Below are 22,842 nucleotides of genomic sequence, written 5' to 3'. Positions count from 1 at the left end.
GCAACACACGCGATAAAACCCACACTCAGCAAACATCCACCGCACACACACTCCAGGGACCAGAAGCTGCAGAACTGGCACCCACTTGGGCCTGCCCCTCATTGTCTTCCTGGCCTCTGGGCCTCCATGCTGGGCCCTGAAACCATCCCAATGGACAGAGAGACAAGAGTCAGAATGCAGTATTTCCATTCTAAAAGGTGAAAAGGAAGAAAGGGAACCACCCAAAGTAGTTTCTCTCTCTCACACACACACACACACACACACACACACACACACACACACACACTCACTCACACACACACATCACAGCATCACTCCAAGGCTCCGGCTGCCCAGGGAGTGCAGGTGGGGTGGGGGCAGGGCGGCCTCTTATTGAACGTGGTGTAAGGCAGCTGGAAGGTAAGACTGGGTTTTCTGAGCATCCGCTGAAGTGTCCTTTCGCTGATGCAGATCTTGCCTCTCAGCAGGTTGTTCTCTCCCCCTTCCCACCTCTAGAACTTTGTCCAAAAGTTTGGCAGCAAAGAGAAAACTCCTTTCTTGCTTTGTTCTCTCCTCCACTTCTGATGTGTCACTGGTGGGCCAGAGGGAACCAGGACAGGAAGAGCAGGAGGAGTGGTTCTGCCACAGCCTTGAAGGTTTGGTGACATTCTGTGAATAAGGGTGTTGCTTCTCTGTGATATGATCAGTGTGGGGGTGACTGGCCTGGTGGGTGGCACTTCCTTCCCTACATCGGTGTCTCTCCAGCCCCCTGGCACTGTCCCTGCCCAGCCCACCACCCCATCCTCATGAGAGACGGGGATTGGGATGCTGTCTCGAGTGGTGATGTTCACTCTGTCTCCAGGGAACCATGGAACCAAAAGTTAAGAATTGATGGAAGAGCCACGTGGTGGGAACGCCTTCCCCATCTCGGCGATGAGGCAACACACACAACGTCCGACGAGATGCGGTGCCTGAGCCACCTCCACTCTGCCTTGGCACTGGCCTCATCGGGATTTAGCTTTGTTTTATATATGTATATTATATATATATTTATATATATATATGTGTATGGGTTTGTTTTTTAGCACACTGTCCCATTCTCGGGTCTGGATTTAGGGCAGTTGGTCCTCGGGACAGGTTGGACAGAAGGGGCCAAGGTACAGAAGAACCCCGAGATGAGTGTGAGGCCCAGGCCCCCCCACGCACAGAACATGGACCATCCATAGCCATGGCTGATGTCATCGGGGAGTCCATACAGGTAGCGAGGGTAGCGTGACAGCTCAAAGTTGATCCCGGCCACACAGGTGCACAGTGATATGATGCAGAAGGTTCCTGAAGGATAAGGGAAGAAATAGGGGGTGGGAGGAATGGAGAAGGAAAGGGAAGAGGAGAGGGAGAGAGAAAGAGAGAAGTGAGGATTATTACAGTTTCAGTTTTCTTGAGCAAGAAAAAAAGAAAAGGTTCAGGTAACAAGTTTAATATTGGGAAATATTCGTGGAGAAGAGAATACTATTAAGGGATCGAAGCTTCTTTGCTCCCCAATAATTGTCCAGTGTTGGATAAATTCCAGAAGCACCTCCTTTACAAAAATACTAAATAATATCACGGTAGAGTTTTGTGGCGGGTGGAGTGAGGCAGAGAGCATTCAGTTCATGTTTCTGAAGCATTTAAAAATACACTGTCTTTGCAGACACAGAAGAAAACAACACCCCATTTGCTACTTCTTTAAAGAGAAAAATATTTTTATTCTTTTCTTTCTATAAATAATGTCTTACTAAAATATTGTGTTTTCCTTGAATCCAATCACCAACAGGTCAGCCAAATCCTGGAAACCCTTTCCCGTTTCCTGTAGGATAACGGTCCCCGAAGTGCCCCCCAGAGCTCACTGATCCTGCAGCCTTAAACCCACGACCTCGGGGAAGTCTGTCCACAACTTCTCACCATGAGGAGCCATAGTCTGGTTTGCATACGTTACCTTTTCTAACCTTGCCTTCTGAGGCATTTCAAACACTTACTTAATGTTGGGACCTCCCCTTTAAAAAAAAATATTACTCACATTAACCAATGGGAAGACTACCAGAAGAAATGGATGTTATAGAATGCTAGAGAATTACACACCCATTTTTAACCAATAGCGATACTTGCTGTAGCTAAAATGAGTTCAAGAGCTTTTCTCAGTATGTCCTGTATCTTGTGTTTCTTCTCTCAGCCCTGGTGGGAGCGTGGTCTGAAGTTTGGAATGGCTGGGTTGGGTCGACGGAAGACAGAGGGAGAGGGATATTTTTTAGGGGTCAGGAACAAGAGAGGTGCATTATGCTTATACTTACTTAGACCTCTTGCCTCCCGATGGCCAAGTTTCTTACAGCCCTCAGGCCCATGACCTTGTGATAATGCACCCGGCCAGAGTGGCACCAATCATACCTAACGTCACTAAGCATTGCATGCTAGGGGCTGTGCTAAGTGCTGCACCGGTCCTGACCCTCTAAAAACAAATCCTTAAGGCAGGTTATATTATTTTCCCCATTTTACTGATTGAGGAAATTGAGACCCAGAGAACTTAAACCATTTTCCTGAGACCACGCAGCTAGTACCCGCAGAGCCAGACTACGAACTCGGGCAGGCCAGTTCCAGAGTTTGCAGTCTTATCCTCTGTGCTGTTTAAGACTGGTGTCGCGCAAGGCGGGACGCATCACGGGGCCCCTCTGTTGTGCACCTGGGTGCGAGATGAATTCTGTCTTGCCCAGTCTGGGTGGGGTAGTCTGGAGTCTGGAGGGCTTGTTAAAGCTATTTCTAAGTCCCACCCCCACAGTGTCTGGCTCAGTCAGTCTGGGCTGGAGAGTCTGCATTTTAACACGTTCTTGGGGGGATGCTGATGCTGACCACACTTTGGAACCACTGGGTTAGGGGAAAAGTTTTATTGGACAAAGATGAAACTTAATGGTCAAGAGCACAGAGGAAGAAATACAAATGGGCAATAAATGTGAAAAGTGCTCAGTTTTACCAACAACCAAAGAATTGAAAATTAAAAGCATAGTCACAGAGCATCATCTATCAAGGTAGCAAAGTTTTATTTATTTGTTTTTGTTTTGCTTTGTTTAAAAAATTACCACCAGCTCCACAACTAGTAAGGGAGTGGAAAAATGGGCCATCCCATAGATTCTATGGGGAAGTGATGATGAAAGTGACATTTTGGAGTAAGAAAACAGTCCCTCTGGGGAACAAAGACCTAGCTCTAAGGCCGTTCAGGTGCAGAGACCAGTCAGGGGCCACTGCAGTCATCAGTGTAAAGGGAGGAGAGGGCTGCAAGAGGGGAGCAGGGTGACGGAATGACTGCTGAGTGAATGATAGCTTTGGAGGGGCAACTTAAAGCTAGGTGTCAGGGGTGACGCACAGATGTGGTTGATAAATCAAGAAAGAAGAGATTTGGTCCAGGGGAACTAATTGCCAAATGGAAACGGCCCTATCGGTTGATAACATACACCTTGTTGCTCTGTTAATGCAGTTCATTGGAGGATCTTCTTGCCTTAAGCTCCTGTTCTGAGACTTTCAAACCTTTTAACATTTCTTTTGTTTATTAGCCCTTGTCAGTGTTTCCATAGGTGAGGAGGAACCTTTTAGGGTTCTCACTAAAGATGGCCCTTGAAACCTTCTGTGCAACTTCTTAGGAAATCTGTGTGACAATGAGGAAGAGTTGGAAGAGGTTGGGTTAGTTTCCACATCTGCTACTGTTTTCCATTGCAAACAAGGATTACCATTTTTCTGTAGTTCTTGCACTTATAAATTCCAGTTTGGAAATGTGCGTTAATAATGAGAAATGGATCCACGCAGGCACAAGGCAGAGCCCCAATAATGTGTTGTCATTGTTACTTAGCGGCATGTTTTGACAATGGAAATAACAATGTGCTCTGACACATGGTGAGGGAGACAGGGACATAACAGGCAAGGACCCCACTTGCCCTAGCTTTCTGCCCAGGGTGTTGAGCCCACCCCTCTGACCTGTGGATTGGTGACTGACTAGGGAGTGTGGGGTGCAGACTTCCCACCCTCTGCTGCCACCACCTCACTGGGGTCCCTGGGGGGGGGGGTGAATATAGACTTTAAATGCCTCTGTTGGGAAACATATCTCAGTGAACAGGTGGTAATAGATATTCTAACATTGGGAAATGCAGCCTCCTTCCATTCACACAGAGAACAGTGGTCCTTTGGGCAAGTATGAATTCCTCTCTGTCCCCCATGGCAGATCCTCACCTCTGGAGCTGGGTCCTCAGAATCTGCCCTTTTATTTCTCATGAGAGACACGTGAGGGTCCACGAAAGGCAAACATGAAATGCGCAGTCACATCTTCTCAATAACGCCCCCTGGTTTGGGTTTGGGCCTAATATCCAGACTCCAAGACTAACTGTAGTCCTAGCATAACAGTTCCATGGAAAGACCTCCTCCCCAGGCCCTTCCCTTCGGAGCCAGGCTCTGCTGCGTGCTCAGGTGCAGGGATGGGGCGGGGCGGGGAGGGGGGGCAGGGGGAAGGGATTCAGCAGTGAGGATTCCCAGATAAGTGCTGTCAGGTCTCGTGTGGGGAGGCAGGGTAACCATGATGGGGCGGAGGGAGCAGGAGATTCATCAGTAGTGAGCTCCATGATGTGCAGAGCATCTAACCAGCACATTTGGTGAACATCTGTTTGTGCCCGGCATTATGCTAGATGTGAGGGAGATCAAAGAAGAGGAAAATCTTTAACGAAATCGCAAATAAAAAGATGAAAAGAAAGCTTATAATCTACTTGGGAACATGGGGCATTCATGAGTGAAAAGTTGTGGATGAAGTGAAAACAACACCAGAGTGGGGATTGAGAGACGAGTTTAGCGGCAGCTCTGAACCCTCAGTCTACTCATGGGTAAGATCAGGGGGCGGGAGCAGATGACCGTGAGGTCCTCCCACACCTAGTGGTGTCTAGGGAAAGAGGCACAATACCTAGGAGTAAATGGGAAGAGGCAACTCTTTGATAGGGACCATCATGCTGAGCTGGGGAAGGTTTCCCCGGGAAATAGGGACTTGAAGGTGGAAGAGGAATTCTGCAGGCGATAAGCAGACGGGACGCTCACCTGGTCTCCTTCTACCTCAGAGGCCCGTCATCCTGGGTCCCTGTGCCTGAAGTGAGAAGGCGAGCCCACATACCACTGCACCTCCAACTTCTGAACTGCTTACTGCTGCCATCCCAGTCATTTCTCACATCACTGCTGGGATAAATAATGGCTGTCCTGCCTTCTATTTTTCCCTCCCCTCCCCCAAATAGCTTCCTATTACACTCAGCATTAAACCCAGACTCCTTACCCTGCTTGTATGGCTTTACTTGAGTGAACCTTGCCTACTTTTCTTACCTTGACCTCCACCCCCCATGGCCATTCCCTGCACTCTAGCCACACAAAAGAGCATTCTGTGTCTGAAACTAGCTCAACTTGTACCCACCCCAGGGCCTTTGCACTTGCTGTTCCCATGCCTGAAATGGCCTTCAACTAGCTCTCAATTCAAATATCACCCTCGCAGAGAGATCCTCCCTGGCCCTCTTCTTCCAAACTGTGTTCCATGGAGGTGTCTCGGGAGCAAGAGGGAGCAGACGAAGCTCCCAGCCCTCTCTCCTCTCTTTGGCCCAGAATAGCCCTGCTTTGGTCTATATCCATGTGAAATTTCATCTGAAGAAAGGAGTCCAGTAATTTAAACATTTTTGAGAGGCACGGGCCTGGTCCATTTGCAAGGGGACCTCAAGGTATGTCATTACAGAACTATGCTTTGGACAGCAAAGTCCAATGGCATTCATTAGCGGCAAGTCCACACCTTTGGCAGAAAGGGTGAAGCAATCTCAACCCTCTGTCCTGCTGGTTCTGGAAGGGGCCTCAGATTCCTACTCAGCCCAGCCCTCTGGGCAGCCAGCCCCGACCAGTCAGTTGCAGCTGCCTGGAGTGAGAAATGAAATCTAATTATAATTACCCGCTCTGTGCCAGGACGGGTATTCGCATGAACTCAGAGCTCAGGAAGTCCAGTTAGGAGAGATGGCACCACCCTGTGTAGCTTGTGCTAATAAGACTCCCTGCCATCTAGAGAACAGTGCCCTCCAGGCCCATCAAGTGTCCCTACTTGCAAAGTCCATCTGTGAGTGGAAAGGCAGGGCCAACGGGGATAACGAACTGTGTCAACCTAAGTGCTCCTTCTGGGTGTTCGAGCATGACACCCGCTTCCTTGCATGACCGCCCTGGCCACTCCTCTCAGTGTGTCCTGTCAGCACCTGTCTGGAGGAGGGGCGGGCTCTGGGCTGTCTCGGGCTGCTGCCGGCCCTGTCCCCTGCCCTGCCCCCTCCATGCCAGGCACAGCTGAGGCTCGAGTGAGGGTGAGAGGGAGGAAATGGTTTTCATGCCCAGACTGCCGGCTCCATGTTCCAACACCAAACCCAGCTTCCTCATCCACCCCCTTCGCACTGCTGCCATTTCTAATTAGTGTTTCACTGGTTGCCAAATATTAGATTCTAGTTTTCCCCTTAGTTTTAGCTTCTTGGCTGTTTGACAACTTCCTTCTTCCTGGATATGTCTGCCCTCGGTTTCCAAGCTGTGCCCTGGCCCAGGACTGGTCCCACCTCCCTAGATGCCGCTCTGTCCCTGGAGGGCCTCTCAGTTGCCTTTTGTCTTTTCAGACTTGAAAGCCCCCCTCATACTCTTTCTGGCACCTCTGTGCCCTGTCCTCTGCCTGGAACTGCTACCAGTACATGAGTCACAGGGTTATCTGAAATCGTATATTATGTGATTACGTGTCCCCAGTCCCCAGGGACAGTATGCTCCAGGTATTCCCTGGCTATCCACAGATGCCCCATGCTATCCCCACAAGCCTCGATTCCCTTAAGTCCCTGACTTCTTTTATTCTTTCATCTTGCTTCCCTAGTTGGGGGATCAACCATCCCAGGATGCCTGGGAGTTGGTAGGGGGTGGCAGGTGTGTCTTGGGCTATGTGGAACACTTTGGTCTCCCTTCCCACAGGTTCCTGCACAGCCCTGCTCTCCACTAACCGGTGACGCTGTGATGGCGACATAATGAACCCTTAGCCTGCAAGTTAAAGAAATCATAATGCCTGCCCTGACCAGTTTGGCTCAGTGGATAGAGCGTCGGCCTGCGGACCGAAGGGTCCCAGGTTCGATTCCAGTCAAGGGCATGTACCTTGGTTGCGGGCATATCCACAGTTGGGGGTGTGCAGGAGGCAGCTGATCGATGTTCTTCTCTCATCGATGTTTCTAACTCTCTATCCCTCTCCCTTCCTCACTGTAAAAAAATCAATAAAATATATTTTAAAAAAAGAAACCATAATGCCTTAGCCCAGTGGGAGCACAGAAACGTGGATCCAGGGATGTGTTGCTAATGTTAAGAAATGCCAGGCTGTGGTAGCATTGTTTTGGGGGCAGCTAATTCTTTTGCAACATTGAAATGTCACCAGGAAACACTCAATCAGCCACCAGTAAGGGATCCATCCCAGCACCAAGATATGGCTAAGCTGGTAGTCAGAGTTCTGGTGTTAACACCCCCCCCCCTCCCCGCTCAGCCCACTCCTGGGCACCCAGTACAGGTGTAAGACAGACAAGACAGGCCTCCTCTGCAGTTGCTGCCTATCAGCTTCCACAGGAAGGGGCGGGACACCACACACCCCCACCCACTTCAGGGCCTGTCAGAGCAGCCAGGGCAGTAATGCCACATGAATGGACCCTGCAGAGAAATGGCATCAGAACCGAGGCCTCAGGTTCTGCAGCAGAAATGCTCTTACTAATTCAAGAAGCCATCGCCTAGGCAACCAAGGCCCTGGTGAAGGTTCTCGCAAGAATCCGGGGCACTTACATATTGTGTGCACAGCCGTTTTGCCGAATAGCTTCTCCTTAAGTGACCAAGTCGTGCCCAAATCTTTGCTGGAGTATAATTTCTGCAGCTTTCTAGGGCTGGAAATCCACCTGTGTGACATTATTTTCTGCTCTCGGAAATGAGGAACACGTGCGAATCCCTGTTGCCTTGTTGCTATGTGGCCAGAGGGCCCCTGTTCTGACCCAAACCCACAGGTGGCTGCAAAGCTGTCTGTCCTCTTGTGGATATGCAAATCTGGGACCTGTGAGAAGCAGCAGCCTGTGTCCTCCCTAAGACACTCCCTCATCAGTCCCTCCCCCTTTGAAACTGGAAACAAGCAAAGTCAGCAGAGAAAGGATTTCTCCTCCACCAGCAGTGTCTGCATCCCCAAAAGCTGATGTCTACTAAACCCTTCCTTCGCTTAGATTAAATGCCTCGGTAGCATTTGGCTCCCGAGAGCACTTTCCAGCTTTGCTCAGACCTGCATGGCATATAAATGACTGCTGAATTATACACCATTGCATCAGCAGCAGCCAACAGGCAGGTCACATGAGGCTTTCCCTCCAAAGTGCCTTAGGGGTTCACTGGGATGAGGCAGGGGTGGTGACAGCCTCCAAAGAACACATAGCAAGGGATGGGGCCCTGAGTTAGGACAGATCATCCATCATTCTGAACACTCTGCAAACACTCTAGGTTGAGACACTGCATAAGTGTCGTCATGCCCCTGGGAAAGCAGCATTTGTGTTTCCGAGGCTGTGTCTACATGCTACGAGGCTGCCCTATGTCTGCACGGGCTTATGCCATAGTGATGCAACATCCTAACTCAAGCACCGAAAGGGACTAGCCCATTCACACAGGTTAGCATTGTTTCTAAAGTGAACGCTTCCAGAGTCCTATCGTAGAACTTATCCCATGGTTTTTCCCTATCTACAAGGTAGCCACCAAATCTGGAAACACAGGTGTCATGGAATGAATTGTGTCCTTGCAAAATTCATTCTGAAACCCTAATCCCTAGTGCCTCAACATGTCATGCCCAAGTGACAAAGTCATGCCCAAATCTTTGCTGAAGTATTTGGAGATAGGACCGTTAAAGAGGTAATTAAGCCCTGTGGCTCAGTTGGTTGGGCATCATCCTGTACACCAAGCATGTCAAACTCATGGCCTGTGGGCCGCATGACTCATTTATTTGGCTCGTGTTAGCCTTTGAGTTTGACATGCTTGTTGTACACCAAAGGGATGCAGGTTTGATTTCCAGTTTGGGCACATGCCCGGGGTATGGGCTTGATCATGGGTAGGGGGTGTGTGGAAGTCAGCCAATAGATGTTCAGCTCTCACATTGATGTTTCTTTCTCCTTCTCTTTCTCTTTCTAAAAGTCATTATTTTTTAAAAAGAGATAATTAAGTTAAAATGAGGCCATTATGGTAGGCCCTGATCCAATATGACTGGTGTCTTTATAAGAAGAGATTAGGACAAAGAGACACCAGCCAGCTGCATGTGCAGAGGGAAGATCACACAAAGAGGCAGCAAGACAGCGCTCATCTGCAAGCCACAGGGAGAGGCCTCGGAGGAAACAACTCTGCTGGCACCTCGACCTTGGACTTCCAGCCTCCAAAGTGTGAGAAAATAAATCTCTCTTGTTTAAGCCACCCAGTCTGTGGTGTTTTGTGTTGGTAGACCTAGCGATCAAATACAACAGGTGAATACATAATAATTATCCTATTAACACAACATTTCAATCTGAACATTATGGCCTCCCTGTAGCTACAACAGGCATCTAAACAGAGCCTTATAGAGCAATAGCTGCTGGGTATCTCATGTGTGTTTTGTTCATCTAGTCGCCCTCACCAGTGTATCTATGCTGGCTCCCACTTACGACCAATCAATGCATTTATTCTCTTAGGTGTATATTTAGATTTGATCACAATAGCAGTGGCTTTGGTGGCCTCCATACCAAAGAGAGAGCCGTTACAAACTTGGGAAAACATCTAAAGGGCCAAGCAAGTGAAAGAGGGCCTTGGCGGTTCAAAGGCTTTGCCGCGATGGGAGTTGACTAAGGTCAAAGCACCGTGGTCCAGTCTCTTTGACTGGAGTCTGGCATTGCACTCCTCTTCTAGTCTATAGAGAGCCCCTGTGAGCTGACCTAGAGGTCTCCTCTGTGGGCCAGTCCACGTGCCCAGTCTCCCAAGAAACCTTCCCTGAGTGTGCCCAGCCCAAGAAAATCGCACTGGTTCTGAGTTCCTAGAACTTCCACGGTCTGCCACAGGCCACCTGACCATGAATGAAGGACACCTCTTGTTTTAGCTTGTGTTCACCCAGGGGTGGAGAACCTTTCTTCTGCCAAGGGCCATTTGGATATTTATAACATCATTCACGGGCCATACAAAATTATCAACTTAAAAATTAGCCTGCTATATTCGGTGAAACATTTAATTAACTCACCCCTAATGCCTTGGAAGGGCCACACCAAATGATTCCACTGGCCTTATACGGCCCTAGGGCCAGACGTTCCCCACCCGTGACTGTAACTGTCTCCTGGACCCGTATTGCAGTGGTGTCTCCTTTTGCATCATACACAGCACTGAGCATTCAATCCAGATCACCGGGAGAAATGGATTTCTAGGCTGTGGGGCTTTGAAGTGAAAGCTGGAGGGAATGAAGTACATATGCCCGGTCCTCCCATCTTCCTTTTTCCTCCCGGCTGTGACTGCGGAGGCGTTAGCGTACTTGTGAGTAGGCCCGTGCACCCACGCATGGACACACCCACCTGGGTCTCAATGGGTCCCTTGGATTTCAGGAGGCATTTTAATTTTTACAAAAGTTCGGCATTTGAATAATACCCTCTCGGCAGGATTACTTTGAAGAGCGATAATAATAAATGTGAAAAGGCTTAGAGAAGTTAAAATTGCTTTCTATACGGAAGGTATAATATTAGAGAAATTCAAGCTTGAAGTGAGGGCAAAGACAAATTGTTCTGGAGGGCAAGAACAAACGTGGCTGCTGCTTTCATTACCATCGCCCACTCCATTCTCCCCGCCCGGCCTAGGTAGATACTACACCAGGAAGCAACTGCGCCCAACAAAGAAAGTGCTCACTCAGGATTCTTCATTCTGTAGACTTTGTTGCAACCAGAACGGTGGAAATTAGAAAATCTCAGAATATGCATCTGAGACAGACCCTCCTTGGTAATGCAATTTATTTTCAGGCTCAAGGAGGTTACAGTGTCCAGTGGGGGCTGCATTATGACATTGGTGGGTTTGTGAAGAAACTCCTAAGGCTGTGGCTCAACCAGGATGGAGAGAAGGCACTAGCCCCAGAGAAGTGGGAATCCTATGGAACATGGGATGGGGACCTTTTGCAGGTGCTGCAGAGGTTCTGGCCTGGTCCTCTGGAATGGAGAGGTGGCATGCACAGTTATCCATACGCCTGTATTAAGCACCTACTATATAATGGACTGAGAGCTAGATTTTTATTATTTTTAGTTTGCACAGTATACGTTCCTTTCTTTCTTCTTTTGCTAAAACAATGCCACCGTTCTTTCTCCTGGGGAAGCCATTCTATGATCACGATGATTAATTCAGGCATAGGTGCTCAATTCAAGCCAAGACTCAATTTTTGTACCTTCTGTGCCTCTTGAGGTTGCTGTGAGATTATATAGATACATATAATTATATATGTAAATTACATAAATATATGTATATATAGCATAGCATATAACTTGTATAACTCCCATAGTAATCTCAAGTTATGTAATTTGCTAAACGGCCCTAAAGCATACATCCCAAGTAATTATTTCATTCTGCTGTAAAGCCAAAGTATTTGACTTCAGAAACATCTGAGAGCCCTAACCGGTTTGGCTCAGTGGATAGAGCATTGACCTGCGGACTCAAGGGTCCCAGGTTCGATTCCAGTCAAGGGCACGTACCTTGGTTGCGGGAACATCCCTAGTGGGGAGTGTGCAGGAGGCAGCTGATTGATGTTTCTCTCTCATCAATGTTTCTAACTCTCTATCCGTCTCCCTTCCTCTCTGTAAAAAATTGATAAAATATATTTAAAAAAAGGAAACATCTGAGAACTATACACTATACTTGCTTCCATTGCCCTCATTAAAACAAACAAACAAACAAACAAACAAAACAACCCATAGGGGCAGTAACTACTGGCCCATTCCACTTTTGCACACCTGACCTGGGGTGTTTCATGCTTCATGGAATAACAAGTAGGAAAGATCTGAGGTGGGTGGTCTGTGGGGAACTATGAACTTTCTAAATAGGGTGGGAAGGAGAGTTCTAGAAAGATAATGAACCAAGAACGCAGCATGTCAAAAAAAAGCTCATAGACACAGACAACAGCATAGTGATTACCAGAGGGAAAGGGGGATGGGGCAGGTAGAAGAGGGTACGGGGGTGGGGTTGGGGGGAGTGGTGATGGAAGGAAACTTGACTTTGGGTAGTGAACACACAATACAATACACAGATGATGTATCATAGAACTGTACACCTGAAACCTATACAATTTTGTTAACCAATGTCACCCCAATCAATTCAATAACATTTTTATAAAAATCAGTACTTTGCAAGCAAATTAGATAACTTAGATGAAATCGACAAATGCCTAGAAACACAAAACAAAACAGTACTAAATCAGGAAGAAATATAAAATCTGAATCAACCTATAACTAATAGGAGAATTGAATTAGGGAAAGAAAAAAAAAAGAGTGCAGCATGTCGTCTTTTCAATGCGAAACTTTGCAGCTTCCTATCCATCTGGCCTTGGTTCAGAGCGGAGGAGCAGTGGGATCCAACTGGCTTCTTAACTAAACCGAGAGTGGCATCAGCAGCTGTGCAGAGAGGAACACTCCCAAGCTGTGACTCATGAGCTTCCAAGAGCAAGCCCCTCTGAGCATGTCATCTTCCTGCCTCTGCCTCTCTTTCCTCTCCTCTTCCTTGGCTACCTCTTTCTGGTGGACGACAATGGCCCACAGTGCAAACTCTGCGAAGCTCTAGGGCAGAGGGCAATCTTGTCTTGGGTTTCTTGCTGGGGACAAAGCCTGCACAATCGTGGACATTACAGCTTTCTGGTTGTTCTGGTCATTCAGCATCCCAGGTACATACAAGGCTTTTGCAGAGAAAGCCACATCACCTCCAGGGCCGGCGTGAAGCCCACGTTTGAGTTCCTGCCTCACTTACTGTAAGGGTCTCCTGGCCCACAGGTACACCGGCTTGTTCTGCTCCAGCTTCCTGGTGGGAAAGCTGCAAGGGAAGGGGATGTGGCTTCGTGGAGAGAAAACGCCATGAAGAATCAGACAATCCAGGTTCTGGTCTCTCCCTTGCCCATGAACTGGGCACATCACCACATGTCTCTGGGCTGTGATCCCTTCAACCATAAAGTACAGGAGGCAGGACCAGATCTCTAATGCCTTCCAGTTAAGTGATCCCATGATGTTAGGTATTGGGGTGAGGAGGAGCCACCCTCTCTGAATTGCTGTAGGACTGACTGTCACTCATTTTGTCAAACATGAGCCACCTGGAGACAAGATCACCCCCTGACATGCACAGAAGGGCTGGTGGATGAGACCATTAGATGTCATTATTCGACATCGACGTGCATATGAGGCTCAGCTCTAAATTGCCTTTTCAGTGTGGAAGGATTGGGATGCAGCTGTTTAAGTGTCTGGAAGAAATTGGCTCCTGAAAGAAATCTCTCTGGCTGGTGCCCTGTCAGATAGGAGCTGATGCCATGTTAATTAGTAGAGAAGAAGACTTGGGGTGGTGGCCAGAAGATCAGGTGAGCCTGCCACCTGGTCTGGTGTATGGTTTCATCTGCCTGGCACATTGCCAGCTTGGCTTTGCCTTTCTTTAAGATGAAAACATGTACCCAAGTGATATTTGCATGTCACCTCACTACTGGGTCACTGAGCACATATGTCACTTTACATAGACCAAACACGGATGTGTCATATTTATAACGATGCCCAGAGGGACAGGCATTGTTTCAAGTGCCTTACAAATGTTAACTCTTTATTCCTCAAAATAATCTTCTGATGAGGAAAGCTTTAGAGGAGGAAAGTGAGGCACAGAGAGGTTAAGTAAATTGTCCATGGTCACACAGTTAGTTAAGTTTGGAGCCAGGATTCAAATCCATGCTTTTACCACTTGTGCTGCCTCTCATTTCTTAGGTGTATGTATTGTCTCTGGAGCCGGACTATAAGCAATGTAAGCAAAGCAGCTCTTTTCTTCCACTATAGGGTTCTATGCACAGTGGTGTTTAAGTCAGATTTATCAACTAGAGCAGTGGTTCTCAACCTTCCTCATGCTATGACCTTTTAATATAGTTTCTCATGTTGTGGTGACCCCCAACCATAAAATTATTTTTGTTGCTACTTCATAACTGTAATTTTGCTACTGTTATGAATCGTAATGTAAATATCTGATATGCAGGATGTATTTTCATTGTTACAAATTGAACATAATTAAAGCATAGTGATTAATCACAAAAACAATATGTAAATATATATGTGTTTTCCGATGGTCTTAGGTGACCCCTGTGAAAGGGTCGTTCGACCCCCAAAGGTGTCGCGACCCACAGGTTGAGAACCCCTGAACTAGAGGATGAGACTGGAGGAGGCGACCCCATCATTATCAAATGGGGCCCTGAGGAGGTTCTGGGTGCCTGACTGCTTCAGAGAACTAGGAAACCTATCACAGACTGGGTACAATTTCATTCCTTATTTGTGTCAACGAGAAGGCTGACTTCCTGCAGAGGAACACAAGTTTTCTTTAAAAAGGAAAGGAATTGATGGGAAGGAGGAGAAAGTTCACAGAATTATAGGCAAAGCTGGGGAACAGGACAACAAGGTCTCGGAAAAATAAAGGGCAGAAGCCAGGGCAGGCCCTGTGATCTGGTGGCAGGAATAACAGGTGTCTCCCAGAGCTCTGCCCAGGACACAACTCAGCTCTGTGTCTCTCTGTGTGACTCTCCTCTCAGAAATCCAGTGGGCTGGCTTCATGGGCAGGGACACGAGTTTTCCATGAGGGTGGAGAGCTCAGGAAGTAAAGGGATCAAGATCAGAGCACTCACTCTTTCAATAAGACTCTGAAGCTTCCCAACAGGACAGAAACTAAGCCCAGTGGACAGAGTAAGCTGGTGCTTAGAAGAGGACCTAAAGGGGCTCCGTGTGGACCCCAGCCTGCCCAAGGATCCTGCTATCCCCCTTGCTCCTCCCCGAATCCTACTCCTCTTTTCTCTGGAAGGCCTGGGGAATGAAAATGACTCACTCCTCTTCCTTTTCTGAATTCAAACTCAAAGGAGGTAGACAGGGAGAAAAATGTCAGCTACATTCATGGTGAGGCAGCATAGCAACTGAGGCTTGAGGCCAGGCCACAATCAGCTCACGAATACTCTCCCCCTAGGCAGACATTTTAGGGTCGTTTGCCTAAGGGAACGCTCAGCTCTGTGGAGAAGATACGCTCACCCAGAGGTGTTGACTCACACTGGTGGGCCAGAGAAAGGAAAACAGGCCTCCAAAATGGCCTCCTGATGCTAGCCTTGACCTTGGGCCTTGACAAGGGAATGCTGGCCCCCTGGGGAACTGGGCCAGCGCAGAGGACCCAAATGGTGCTGGGCCCACCAGTGCGGTCTCCTCTCTCAAGCTCACCCATCAGTGATCGTCCCTTAGGAAGTAGGGCTTAAAATATAGTCTGTCCTAAAGAGATGGGAGAACACCCTCCAGTTTCCCTGGGCCATGCTACTCAGGGAGCCTACACATCTAACACCCAAAGCCTTCTGGGAAATGTGATTTTAATGGACATGTGAAGAGCTGAGCCAGAGTGGGTATTTTAGTTAACTAATTAACATTTTAAAGAAAGTATTGCCTGGGTGTGTGGTGGGCTCTAAGAAGGGATTCCCAGGCTCTGTTAGGGAGACTGTGACCGGCATTCCTTTCCACACAGGGCCAAAAAATCTGGAGGTCAAATATCATCCTAGGTGTGCATTTTACCTTTACATAAAGCTGCTTAAGCATTTTTAAAGATAAAAAGTATTTTTTGCTTCATTCACAGAGCTCAGTTACCCAGAGCCATATAAAAGCGGAAATGTATTAATAACATGAGAAAGTCTAAACTGGAATGAATAAATAAAGACCTGGCACGCTGCTTTGGAAAAGTGGCCAAGTTTGAATCTAGCAGCAGTTTCATTGAGTAGAGGAACATTAAAAGCCCTTTGAGGGGCAATGATAAGAACAGGGCAAATAGACTCCATTCTTCCTTCAGCCTAATCATTAGCTTCCCAGCGAGGCTGCTCCTGACCTCTGGGCACAGGTTCCCTTTCCCTGTGCACCCGCAGTCCCCTCTGAGATGGCACCAATCACGCTGCCTCCAGCACTTGCCTTAAGGACAGGGACCACACATGTTCTTGTTTATGTGTCCTGGGTGCTAGCACAATGCCTGGCACATAGTAGGCACTCAGTGTTTACTGAGTTGAATTCAGTTTGTAAAGCAGATAATTAGAAGTGCAATAGTATGTCTCCAAATATTTGAAAGACTGTTGGAGGAAGATGGTACTGACTTCAATTTATGTCACTCTAGCAGAAAGGACCCAAAGTTATCGGAAATCCTATTAAGGTTTAAAATGAAAAAGAACAAAATGATGACTAGAACAGCCAACAAGGATAAGGCCCCTGCCACCATGGATACTTAATCCCAGGGAGCAGATAGGAAATGAACTAGATTTCTCCTATCCAAGGTACTCACTATGAACTAAGTGCCATCAAAATGGTGCAAAGGAATGTCTGAGTGCAGAGCAGTCCTGTTTGAGTTCACATGATTCAAAGGTTTCTGGAAGATGCTAACTATTAGCTGAGTCTTGAGGAAGCGCAGGCTTCAATAGACAGAGAAAGGTGGCATGAGGCCGAGAATGAAAAGTGCTCTGTGTGGCGGAAGGCCAGTCTGAGACAGAATTGTGGTTGACACTAGACTCCATGCTGGGGGCATTGCCCTTTATTCTTTCAATAATGTGGAACTCAGAATGTTTCCCATCAGAGAAATGACATGGTAATGAGTGTATTTTAGACAGACAGTATGGTGTAAAGGTTGAATTTAGTGGGCAGTATGGAAAGGAACATTTATGGAATACAAATCCCTCAATAGGTGCTTTCTCTATATTATCTCATTCCAGCCACACAACAAACCTGCACGGTAGGCAGTTCTATCTCAATTTTACAGGTGACAAAAAGGAGGCTCAGAGGTTGGCAACTAAGTGGCAGGCAAAGATTCCCGTCCACCAAGGGCTAAATGGCTGTCAAATTACTGCAATAGTACGAAGAGCCTGCATGGCGCTCAGCAGATGGAAGTGAATGAATGGGCCACAAAGAATATTGCAAAGGAAATATTGGCAGATGTTGACAATTGATGGAAAGGTACAGGTAAAACCAGAAAAGTGAAAAATGACCTACAGGTGAGTGACAGACTGAGGTGCTGAGGAAATCAAGAAAAGAAGCTCATTTCATCGGGGAAAGGGAATGGAGAAACCTGGCATTTATCAGGTGCCTACAATAAGCCAGTGTCGAGCATGCATGCAATAAACATAAAGCACTCGCATAATGTATGTAGAGAAAGGACAAGTCTAGTTCAAGGCATGTTTGAGGTTCCAGAACGGTGGAGATGTTAATGGAAAACGTGAGCCTAGAGCTCAGAAAAGACTGTTTCCCGTGCAGGTTCCAGACTCCTCTGTGCAGAGATAATGATCACTGTGAGGGTAAGTGTTGTTGACAAGGGGATGTGTTTATAGGGAAAAAGAGAGAATTGGCGCCCACATTTACAGGTAAGACAGAGAGCATGGAAACAGAAAAGACAGAGAAGAGGAAAAGTCATGAGTGCGCTGTCATGGAAGACAAGAGATGAGAGTTTCAGGAAAGATGGAGAAAGATAAATCCTACTGAGGCCAGGAAGAGGAGATTCAAAGTGAGAGGTGGAGCAGCCAGGAGGAAGCGAGTCTCTGAAAGGCAGCTTCGTGGCATGCTGGGAGAGATACCAGACACCAAGAGATGAAACGGGTTGGTGGCTGAGCGACAGAAGCAGTAAGTACGGATTCTTCCTTTTGCAACGTGAGCCCCAGGCTTTGTCTCTTGTCTCAGAGCATATGAAAAGATAAGGCCCTCAGCCAATGGGGCTCATTTCCTATTTCTCTAGGAACAATTCCTTGGACAGAATCAGCCTTATCTTTTCTGTCACCCCAGGAGCAACGCCCTTCGTCTTTCATGATGGAACGTCTGTGTGGGGTTGTCTCTTGCCCTGTTGGGTCATGAGCTGCAGAAGGATTGTAAATATGTCAAAAAGTTCATTATTATCTGGCAGATAGTGCTGCATGATCATTAAGAACCCAGGCTTCAGAGTCAAATAGATCTGAGTTGGAGTCCGTGGCCTGGGAACTATGTGGCCTTGGCCAAGGTACTTGAACCGTCTAGGCAAGCGCCGGGAACTGCAGCGAAGGCAAGCGCCAGGGATAAACTGGCACACGTGAACCAAAATGTAGAAAGTGCTCATTCTGGGCCAGGCACAGCTCTAGGCACATTCCACAACTTACTTAATTCTCACAACAACCCCACAAGGTGGGTTCTGTTTTACAGACGGTGAAACTGGGCTATAGAGAGGATAAACGTGCCTAAGACTACAGGACTTTGATGCAGACCTGACCTAATGCCATTTTTAACACTTTGATGGTAGCAGTGCCTCCCGTTGGGCCTTTTCCACCCCAATTCCTCCTGCCCTGCCCCAAACATAGACCTGCCCCTCGCTGGTGGGGGTAAAGGGGGGTCCTCTCTGGTTTACAGTTGTAAATGAATGCTTTCAGGAAGCCTACGTCTGCCTTGCTGGTTAAGTTCTCAGGCCTAAGTCTTGATCCCAGGTGGCCTGCTAGGTGGCCTTTCACCAGGTCCCAGGAACAGAGAAGAAAGGGTGGGGATTAGTGTGAGCACCTTAGATTTAGGCTCCACCATTTACTTAATTGCATGACTCTCAGTTTGTTTCATGGCTCCCTGGGCTCAGCTCATTATCTACAAAATTAGGGTGGTAATGACAACCTTAAGGGCTGCTAGGAAGATGAAAGAAATGTTTGAAGAGCATTTACCATTGATACAGCAGGGATGCTCAGCAATCTCTTACCCTCTCCCTGTCTGCCTCCTCCACTTGACTCCTAAGGGGGTTTGAAGGTCAAATGAGACCTTACAGTCCTGTGAACTGGAAAGTGTTACCCGAACCATAAATGATCCTCACCCATCCTTTTTGGATGACCAGAACCTTCCTTCTCTAAGAATGGTAGATTGAAGATGCCCTTGTCTTCTATACTGCGGAAAAGACAGAATCCTTTTGTTTTTATTATTTTGCATTGTGAAGATGTCAGTCATTCAAAGGAAAACAGCTCAGTTATCACAGTAATGGGTCTCGGTGTCTGACTCCTCTCTAAAAATGTGAGCAACTCCAGGTAGGAATGAGTTCTATTTCCTTTTATCCTCCACAGGACCTACTACTTAGCAGGTGCTCAACAACTGGTTGTTTTATTTAATGACTAATCGGCAGCGGGCAGGTTCTGATGGCTAAGTAAAGTGGCGATGGGCTGGCCCCTCTCACAGCCACATCTCAGACATCCTTGATCTCCTGATGGCTTCTAAAGCTAGGGAGGGTATTTTCCAACCCCCAACTCAAGCCACAGGCATGAGATATGATCTGATAACAAGGAAGTGTTTGCAATTAGGAGGCTTCCAGAATGTCAGGGAGGTACAGCAGCCCTACACAGGCCCTCTTTCTCCAATTATTTCATAGCTGGGGATAAAATGCCAGGCACTACCCACCTGTCCCAACAGCCCAAGTTCTGTTAGGATGAAAAGTATGTCCACAAGAGCAGACTACCTTGACCACTCAGGGGCCAGCTTCCTAACCCCTGCCCATTGTCAGTCTCCCATTAGCACCCCCGGGCCTTCAGGGCTATCACCAGTGCCCCTGTACAATGTGGACAGTCAAACAGTTCTGCCTTGCCAGCACCCGCCCCGCCCCACACACACAGTGGGGTGCAGGGATGGTTTGTGGCCCCAATGGTGTGTCCAATGCACTATGGGGGCTGCCTGGCCCTTCTCCCTGGCTCTATAAATTGGGCCACTCTTCCAAGTCATCCCTCTGGTACCCAGAGGGAGCTGGGGCCCTACTTCCTCTGTACACACTACAGCTTGCCTGCTGGCAATGCCCTCCAGCCTAGCTTTCAGTCCTGCGTCTGGTCTGCACCATTTCCCCTGGTGTCTGGTCCTCTGGCCTCAATCCCCATACACAGGGTGCATCTCAGACATCCAAGAAATAGGAGGATGGGATGGGGGAGAGGGAGAGAGGGGTGTGGCAGGAGCCTTTCCAGCAGAGTCCCCCAGCCCCCTCCCTTGAGACTGGCTATTTCTGGTGCCACTTCTCACCTGTCCTCAATCCCTCTGCCCCCAGGACAGGACAGGAGGAAGGAAATCCCTCCTGCTCATGCCAGCTCCTTCCTCTTCATTGCTTCCTGGGAGCAGCTTTGAAGCCCAGCAGGAGGGGTTCCCTCCATTTACTTCAGGCTCCAGCATTTTCCTTTGATTTGTGACTTGTTTCAAGGGCCAGAAGCTTGCCTGACAAGTTCCCTTTCTCTGAGGCTTGCACACCTCTGTAAGATCATCCAGAAGAGCCACAGGGAGGGCAGCTTTTGAAGTTGCTTTAGAAACCACCTAAGTTTCCATGGCAATCAAGCACTGAGGAGTCACCACCACCTTTTGGCTCTTTCTGTTTCCACTGAAAAGGCTGCTGGAGACATCTGTTTTCTCTGTACCCCACCCAGTAACGGAGATGTCCCCAGCCACCCTGCTCTCTCTGCTCCAGCCTGCCCTTGCCCCACCCCCCCACTTGATGACAGGGACCCCACTTCAGTGCAGCGACGCCAGTATTTCTACCCCAGGAAAGAGAGTCTTGTTTTCGTGACAGGCGACCTCAGGGTGTCAGGGTCCCAGCCTAAGTCTGGACTATTTACATTCAACATTAACCCAATAATTCAGACACATCTGAGCACGTCGATGTTGGTGGAGGCAGCCAGTCAGGAAGGCACCAGGCTGTGGAGAAATCACTCATCCTGAGTGACACCCCAAATCACACACACACACACACACACACACACACACACACACACACCGCCCCCGATCCCAGACAGTGACCCAAAACCATACCTTACTGTCCATGGTAACCTAACTTTGCTATTTTTCACTTCTGGGTCTGTCCTGCCCACGGAAGTGGTTTGATTGTTCATTACAGGAACTTCTCAAAATACTCATCAACTCTTCCACTGGAAGATTCAGCAAACGGTGTGTGCTCTAAGATTTCATCAGTCCTGCCATTTCCACCAATGCTGGGCACTGTCAGTATCCTTACCCAGTTTTAATCAAACACCCGCACTGAAATGAAGAACTTAACCCAGACTTCCAATTCTCAGTAAATTCTGACCTTATTGCCTCCAAACCCCTCCCCCATGTTTGTCAGCTTCCCAAAGAGGTGCAGTCCCTTACCTCAGTGAGCCGTGAACTCAGTCTCGCCTTATTAGCAGGCGGTGCTGGCAATGTCTAGGGAGTCGGCTTTTGAAGGGAAGGGCAACATGTTTTGTGTATTATTCAGTCATCAAGGATGAGAGGTGATTTCAAGCACAAGGGACTTGGCCTGAGTTAGGGGAATTTATCAAGCTCTCTGGGAGCTCCTGCTGGAGGCAGGCCTGTGTGGCTGCAGGGTTTAAGGGTGGCACGGTGCTGGAGGCAGGCCTGTGTGGCTGCAGGGTTTAAGGGTGGCATGGTGCTGGAGGCAGGCCTGGGAAGTTGTGGGTTTGAGTGTGGCTATTCCAAGGCTCCTTTGTCCTGTACTAATACCCTAATTCCCCCTTATAGTTGGATGATTCTCCTTCATGAGCAAGGACTTTACACCCCCATCTCCAACTGTGTGGCAGGGAATTGAAGGTAGCTCATGGGCAAGTGTGGGCAGGGACTTTGAGAGACAAGGATTGGTTCTTCCCAAAGAGCTCTCCTAGATGCCTTCACACACCACCCTGCCGTCCATCTCCTTCCAGGGTCGGCTCTGTCTCAGCATTTTCCTCTGGGAATTCAGTGACAAAGCAAAACCCCTGGTCAGTGAATATGTGATTTTCTTGAATGTTTGGACAGGCAGGTTATAGGGCATCTGACAAGGCCTTCATTGACCAGATTTGGGCTTGCAGGGCCAAAGCTGCTTAGTATTCTCTTCTGAAGGGCAAATCTATAAAGAAGGCAACCTATCATAGCAAAGTTAGGTTACCATTGGGGGCCAGGGTGTCACCCCTTTGGCGTCCATTCCAATTCTAAAGGGAAATGACCTCTCCTGCTGCCTGGGCTGCTGGAGTGATAGATCCTGGCCACTCATTCTACGTTAGGCCAAAGTGAATGTCATTTCCTAATCCCCCTGATAATGTGTCTCCTCCTGATGTCTTTGTTTTGAAAGCAATTATCAAATGCTAATAAATATTCAAACATATTCCTTCCAAAGGGCAAGACATGCTCCAGGGTGTGAAGTCGTTTATGGAGCTCTGCTTAGGATTATGAAAAGAAAGGATATAAGACAAAAAGTTAAGAGGAGAGTCACGACATTCTAGTGAAATCTCCCAGGAAACTATAAAAGCAATCTAGCAGGGTACGTAAATAAGTTTTATGCCCTTGACTGGTCATGGTATATCATGGACCCTTCTCTGCCTACTAAAATGGACTTCACTTAGGATCTACATATAATTGTAACAGCCCCCATTTATTAAGGGTTTCTTATACTGAATTTATTCTTCCTCCCAGATTATCTAATATACATGGTTTTTCCTCTCTTACCCATGAGTTATGAAGTTTGAGGCATAGGGCTTTCTGGTCTTCCAGAAACACCATCTCAGCCATATTTGTAAGTCATGCTGGAGTGAGGAATGACAGTGGCAGAGGCCGA

The 22,842-nt window shown here is 47.9% G+C and overlaps 1 protein-coding gene across 1 annotated transcript in view; it reads right to left on the bottom strand.

The window, feature by feature from the left end:
- Nucleotides 1-259: 259 nt before the first annotated feature.
- Nucleotides 260-22,842, bottom strand: part of TMEM178B (transmembrane protein 178B) — a 354,516-nt gene continuing 331,933 nt past the window's right edge. The window contains exon 4 of the mRNA XM_059711995.1: nucleotides 260-1,311. Within this exon, the coding sequence (XP_059567978.1) occupies nucleotides 1,061-1,311 (251 nt within the window). The 3' untranslated portion in view covers nucleotides 260-1,060. The remainder of the gene's footprint in view (nucleotides 1,312-22,842) is intronic.

This window comes from Myotis daubentonii, chromosome 10 (genome assembly GCF_963259705.1).
Source record: "Myotis daubentonii chromosome 10, mMyoDau2.1, whole genome shotgun sequence".
Taxonomy (NCBI): domain Eukaryota; kingdom Metazoa; phylum Chordata; class Mammalia; order Chiroptera; family Vespertilionidae; genus Myotis; species Myotis daubentonii.
The sequence above is the reverse complement of the archived record's forward strand: the minus strand, read 5'-3'. Positions and strand labels throughout refer to the sequence as shown.